This window comes from Procambarus clarkii, chromosome 2, assembly GCF_040958095.1.
Source record: "Procambarus clarkii isolate CNS0578487 chromosome 2, FALCON_Pclarkii_2.0, whole genome shotgun sequence".
NCBI classification, from domain to species: domain Eukaryota; kingdom Metazoa; phylum Arthropoda; class Malacostraca; order Decapoda; family Cambaridae; genus Procambarus; species Procambarus clarkii.
Window position 1 is genome coordinate 31,799,579 of NC_091151.1, and position 7,206 is coordinate 31,806,784.

Here is a 7,206-nt window from a genome sequence, read left to right on the forward strand (position 1 = left end):
AGCAAGGTAAGGTGTAGTAGTAGGTATAAGAACTGCAGAGGGCCTATTGGCCCATACGAGGCAGCTCCTATTATAACCACCGAACGAGAAGGAGATAGTAATAGGAATAAGAAGAGGGTAGTAAGGGAACGTAAGAGAAAACAATGAACAGAAAAAAAGAGAGAAGAGAGAAAGAAAAGGAAAGAGAAATGTCAAGACTCACAAACCTTGAAACCCACTTCGGCTAATCAACAGCCGAACCCACACCCACATACAGACTGGCTAAACGACTCAACGGGTTGCTGACTCCTTACATACCTTGTGCTTTCAGCCTGAAGTCTCCCAAGGAATTTGTTGACCTACTGCGGGGTGCGCAGACCACAGGATAAGAGCCTCGTTGGATGTAGAGTCCCTATTTGATTCTAAAAGCAGCACTCACTGTTTCATCATGACCAGCAGCAGCACCGACTGTTTCCTCACCAGCAGCAGCAGCAGCACCGTGTGTTTAATCACCAACAGCAGCTGCACTGGGTGTTACCACCACCAGCAACTGCACCAGGTGTTTCATCATCACCAGCAGCAGCATCGGTTGCTTCATCAACAGCAGCAGCAACACAGACTGTTTCATCACCAGCAGCAGTAGCACTGGGTGTTTCATCACCATAAGCAGCAGCACCGGGTGTTTTATCACCAACAGCATCAGCACCGACTGTTTCATCACCAGCAGGCGCAGCACCAACTGTTTCATCACCAGCAGCAGCAGCACCGACTGTTTCATCACCACCACCAGCAACACCGACTGTTTCATCACTACCAGCAGCAGCAACACCGACTGTTTCATCAACAGCAGCAGCAACACCGACTGTTTCATCAACAGCAGCAGCTGCACCGGACGTTTCATCACCAGTATCAGCAGCACCACTGGGAGTTTCATCACCAACAGCAGCAGCAGCAGCAGCACCGAGTGTTTCATCACCACCAGCAGCGCAATCGACTGTTTCATCACCACAAGCAGCAGCACCGACTGTTTCATTAACAGCAGCAGTTGTACTGACTGTTTCATCCCCAGCAGCAGCTGCACCGGACGTTTCATCACCAGTATCAGCAGCACCACTGGGAGTTTCATCATCAACAGCAGCAGCAGCAGCAGCACCGGGTGTTTCATCACCACCAGCAGCGCAACCGACTGTTTCATCACCACCAGCAGCAGCACTGGGTGTTTCAACACCACCACTACCAGCACCGGTTATTTCATCAACAGTAGCAGCAGCACCGACTGTTTCATCACCACCATCAGCAGCAGCAGCAGCAGCACTGACTGTTTCTTCACCAGCAGGCGAAGCACCGGGTGTACTATCCCAAGCAGCAGCAGCACCGGGTGTACTATCCCAAGCAGCAGCAGTACCGGGTGTTTCACCACTACCAGCAGCAGCACCGGGTGTTTCATCACCAAGCAGCAGCAGCACCGGGTGTATTATCCCAAGCAGCAGCAGCACCGGGTGTTTCATCACCAAGCAGCAGCACCGGGTGTATTATCCCAAGCAGCAGCAGTACCGGGGTGTTTCACAACTACCAGCTGCAGCACCGGGAGTTTCATCACCAAGCAGCAGCAGCACCGGGTGTATTATCCCAAGCAGCAGCAGCACCGGGTGTTTCATCACCAAGCAGCAGCAGCACCAGGTGTTTCATCACCAAGCAGCAGCAGCACCGGGTGTATTATCCCAAGCAGCAGCAGTACCGGGGTGTTTAACCACTACCAGCTGCAGCACCGGGTGTTTCATCACCAGCAGCACCAGCACCGGGTGTTTCACCACTATCAGCAGCAGCACCGGGTGTATTATCGCAAGCACCAGCAGCTCAACGTGTTTCATTACCAGCAGCAGCACCGACTGTTTCCTCGCCAGCAGCAGAAGCGCCCTGAGTTTCATCACCAACACGAGCTGCACATGATGTTTCATCAACAGTAACAGCTGCACCGGGCGTTTCATCAACAACAACAGCAGCCCCGACTGTTTCATCATCACCAGCAGGAGCACCGACAGTTTCCTCACTAGCAGCAGCAGCAGCACCGGGTGTAATCACCAGCAGCACAAGTTGTTTCATCAACAGCAGCAGTAACACCGACTGTTTCATCACCACCAGCAGCAGCACCGACTGTTTCCTCACCAGCAGCAGCACCAACTGTTTCATCACCAGCAGCAGCAGCACCAACTGTTTCATCACCAGCAGCAGCTGCACAGGGTGTTTCATCACCAGCAGCAGTAGCACCTGGTATTTCATCACCAGCAGCAGTAGCAGCAGCACCGGGAGTTTCATCACCAGCAGCAGGAGCACCGACTGTTTCATCAACAGCAGCAGCAGTACTGACTGTTTCGTCGTCAACAGCAGCAGAACCGACTTTTTCATATACAGCAACTGCAGTAAGACTGTTTCATCATAACCAGCAGCAGAAGCAGTACCGGGATTTTCATTACCAACAGAAGCAGCCCCGACTGTTTCATCACCACCAGCAGCAGCACCGGGTGTTTCATCACCACCAGCAGCAGCCCCGACTGTTTCATCACCACCAGCAGCAGCCCCGACTGTTTCATCACCACCAGCAGCATCACCGGGTGTTTCATCACCAGCAGGAGAGTCACCGACTGTTTCATCAACAGCAGCAGCATCACCGGGTGTTTCATCACGACCAGCAGCATCACCGGATGTTTCATTAACAGCATCAGCAGCAGCATCTGGTGTGGAAACCGACCTGTGAGATTTATATTTATTTAATTTATATGAATTTATATAGAATTTATATATACGTTAATTTATATATTTCGATAGCAATTTGTATGATGTTTAGCGGACTGTATTTCTGCAATAATCTCCCAAATCGATCCTTACACATTAGGAGGGGGTTTATATTAAATTTTTATATATGCAGCCACTCAAAAAACTGTATTAAACTATTTATATTAGTTAATAAAATTGGAGTTGCCTTATCTTATTGTATGGTAGGCTTAGTCCACCAGGTATAACTAGGATGTAGACACCAAATTATCCTCGTGAGAGGCTAGCTTCCAGCACCCAAGTAACTGATGTACCAAGATTAATTCTTCCTTCATCTTCTTGTTCCTGTTACAGGGCACTAGCTGTAAAGCTGGAATCCTAATACATGACAGCTGTATCAGAGAAAACATTTATATATTATTAGATAAGGACCAAGGCCTAATTACCTGCATTTAGTGGCTCATTCGCGTCCTAACCTGGTTGTCCTATATCTACTTAACATTAACTGACCAGAAATGATTAGATAAACGGGTTTGGGTACGACACTTCCCTTGTTTATGTTGACTGCGTGTTGATGATGATAGAGCTCTAATTTGATCTCCATATCATTTCGTCCAAGAGAACTATAGGAACTGAATTTGCTCCTGCTACTATGGTCTTAAATCATGGCTGACCTCCTCACCACTGACGCCATGGCTCTCATTGTTCAGATGTCAATAAGTGATAGAAGGGTCACATTTACTCTATTGTGATACTAGTAGTTAAGTTAATTCAAATAAGAAGTTTTTATGATGTAATAAGTCCAAAGACTACTGTATTTAAGAATAATTCCCAACAGAATAGCTGGTGAATTTATAGTACTATGTGGCAGTGATATCCCGTTTTCTATTGACGGAAAATTCCACTACAAGCTACATTTTCTATGGGTTAACTTGTGTATACAACGGCAGCAGCAATGTTATCTGCCTACTGTATTGAATATAATTAAATAGCGTTGGGTTTTCCGACATAATTCCCTGGGGGGCTGCTCATGGGTCTTAGTCCTATTTTGAACAGACGAACACTGATACTCCTCCTTCGGATTATTAGATTAATTTGATGTTAGTAGTCACACATTTGTGCGTCTGTTCATACAGAACGGATGTCCCGTACTAGAGTTGCAGGGGTTAGAAGTCCAATGGGATTTCATTTTCCTGTTAACTCTTGAGAAGCTAAAATTATAGCCTAAATACATATTATTTAACCCAGAAGACTGAATGTGATCAAGTACTACAGTCAAGTATGATTCAAGGACTGCAGTGAGATCAGTGACATTAGATATAACTTGAAGCTTGTTTCAGGTCACTGATATATAAACACTGAGGCCCATGGAATTCATCTTGATTAAATAATAAATGTATCAAAATCAGTCGTCAGATTTATTGGGGTATAATTTAGTTAATTCAGAGGACTGAATAGTCCATCATTAAAGTCAAGTATGGTTCTGAGACTGCAGTGGGTTCAGTGACATTGGTCGCAGTGACTTGTAGCTGTTTAGGCTACTGTTCACTGATTTGCCACTGAGGCCTTATGAACTCATCTTCAGCTTTAAGTGATGATATAAATATCAACCTCTGTTGTTATAGTCAGCAGTAATCTCCTTAGTATAATGCTACTGGAGTAATATAATCAGCTGACAAATTTAGATTTCTGCTGGTATTGTTTATCTGCAGGTATAGGTCTCCTCAGGCTTAATACTGGGTCAGAGAGTAATTTGCCTCCTGCAGAATTTAGCATGGTTATGCCCTGATATTTAGTAGGGCTACCAATGAATCGATGGTAGTAGTCTGTACCTACAAGGATACCGAAGTCGGTGAGGTGATCAGACTTAATATTATCTGCCAAACGTACCTGCCTAAACGTACTGATGGTTGTACCAACTGGTAGACTTGAGGTCCTGTATCTGTTAGAAACCCTGAGATGTTGATTGTCGTCTGGGCTACAGGCCTTAATTGTAGTTCATCTGCCAACCTTTTAGTGACATATGTTCTCTGGAACCCTTGGTAAAACAACCCACGGGTATGGACCTTGGCCCTCTTATTCTGGATGGTAATTTGGGCAGTAGGCAAAGTCGCATTCCTTTTGGACTCTGCCGCTTGGACACTGATTTTCTGTCGCACCTTGCAAAACTGTACTGTGGTGGGAATGCTATCTTCCACCTTGGGTCTTGAATACATTAATTTCGTATGTTTGCACAGTGCTGCATGGTGTTTACCTCCTCTACACCTGTGACAGGTGTTGAATTGGGTCTCACAATAGTCTATGTTGTGTGTCTTGAGACACCTTGAACATCTCCCTAATTCCTGGAGTCGCTTACTACGAGTGTCTCTGTCCGGATAATTAGCAAAACAGAATGTTGAATGTTTCTTTTTGCAGAACATACATGTCCCCCAGCCTACTGCACGCTTGGAAGTTACCGGTTTGGGGGAACTAGTAACAGTAGGCTTTGAGGAATCTGCTGCATTACCCGATTTTCTCCAACTTGGTGTGAAAGTATTTGGCTGATGTTTATTTGGGGTAGTTGTTTTTACCCTTTAATTGACTATTATTTTCTATTTCCGAAGGCTCGCAAGAGGCTTTAACTTACTCATTCGCACGTCGTTTGTTTATGATGGAATGCAAACCTTCAGTGATGTCCTGTACCGTCAGGAAGGTGTTATGTAGGTGTGTGTATAATTCATCTGGTATATTGCTGGACAATTTTCGTTGAAAGACTACATTGGTCATCCATTCACTAGTGGTTATGTCAACCTTAAGACTGAATGTTCTTAGTAGTGACTCGAACTTCATGCTGAAGGATTGTAATGAGTCAGTAGTCTGTTCAGGTTAAGGTAAGTCCAGCAATTGCAGTACTAATTGTATGACAGTTTTCTCATTGCCAGCATTATCCCTAGGAAGCTGGACTGGGAAATTAGTGTTGTCGCTATTTTCATTTACATTTTCTACTACTGGTTCAACTTCACCATTAATTTCAGTTAGGAGGCATGTTAGCTTAGTAGCCTCCGGTATTGGTTTTTCAGAATCCACAGAGACTATGGATATATTGTCTGAGAACTGTTTAATTTCTGGTGGTATAATATTGGGTGATGCTGTAGTGGGTGAGGCTTTATCCTCGTTGATTAAAGGATCTAATCTGGCTTGATATTTATTCTCAAAAAGAGTTAGATCATCCATAATAGTATCTAATTTATTTGATGTACTGGCTGTACATCAAATCAATTATTTCAATTATTGATGCTGTAGTGGGTGAGGCTTTATCCTAGTTGATTAAAGGATCTAATCTGGCTTGATATTTATTCTCAAAAAGAGCCAGAACATCCATAATATTATCTACTTTATTTGATGTACTGGTAGTACATCAGAATCAATTATTCTACGCAAGTGCTCCAACCTGGCTTGAGTTTCTTCTTCATATTGTGCTAGGTCAGACAGGAATGGTTCTACGTCTTCAACTACTATGTCGTCGTCGTCGTGGACTTGATTTTGGTAAGATTTCCTATTTGCTTTCAATATATGCAATTGGGTTTGAATCTGTAATAGTGGTATTTTCAACCGACAATAATTAATTACAGGTTCATATAACATCTGTTCATATTATCACTGATATATCACTGATCTGTTAAAGTGCATCATAAGATACTTAGCTTAGCTTAGCGTCAACTGTCAAGAGATCTTGATAGTTTCCTCCTGTGAGTACCTTGATACTTTCCTCCCGTGAGTACCTTGATACTTTCCTCCCGTGAGTACCTTGATACTTTCCTCCCGTGAGTACCTTGATACTTTCCTCCTGTGAGGACCTTGATACTTTCCTCCCGTGAGTACCTCGATACTTTCCTCCTGTGAGGACCTTGATACTTTCCTCCCGTGAGTACCTCGATACTTTCCTCCTGTGAGGACCTTGATACTTTCCTCCCGTGAGTACCTTGATACTTTCCTCCCCGTGAGTACCTCGATACTTTCCTCCTGTGAGTACCCTGATACTTTCCTCCCGTGAGTACCTTGATACTTTCCTCCCAGTGAGTACCTCGATACTTTCCTCCCAGTGAGTACCCTGATACTTTCCTCCCGTGAGTACCTTGATACTTTCCTTCCCGTGAGTACCTCGATACTTTCCTCCTGTGAGTACCCTGATACTTTCCTCCCGTGAGTACCTTGATACTTTCCTCCCCGTGAGTACCTCGATACTTTCCTCCTGTGAGTACCCTGATACTTTCCTCCCGTGAGTACCTTGATACTTTCCTCCCCGTGAGTACCTCGATACTTTCCTCCTGTGAGTACCCTGATACTTTCCTCCCGTGAGTACCTTGATACTTTCCTCCCCGTGAGTACCTCGATACTTTCCTCCTGTGAGTACCCTGATACTTTCCTCCCGTGAGTACCTCGATACTTTCCTCCCGATAGTGCCTTGTAGAGAAA

The 7,206-nt window shown here is 44.8% G+C and overlaps 1 protein-coding gene across 1 annotated transcript; it reads right to left on the reverse strand.

Moving 5' to 3' along the window:
• Window positions 1–488: 488 nt before the first annotated feature.
• On the reverse strand, window positions 489–1,487 carry LOC138366196 (mucin-22-like). The gene has a single exon (XM_069326936.1). It carries the CDS (start codon window positions 1,485–1,487, stop codon window positions 489–491), a length of 999 nt encoding a protein of 332 aa, XP_069183037.1.
• Window positions 1,488–7,206: the final 5,719 nt, after the last annotated feature.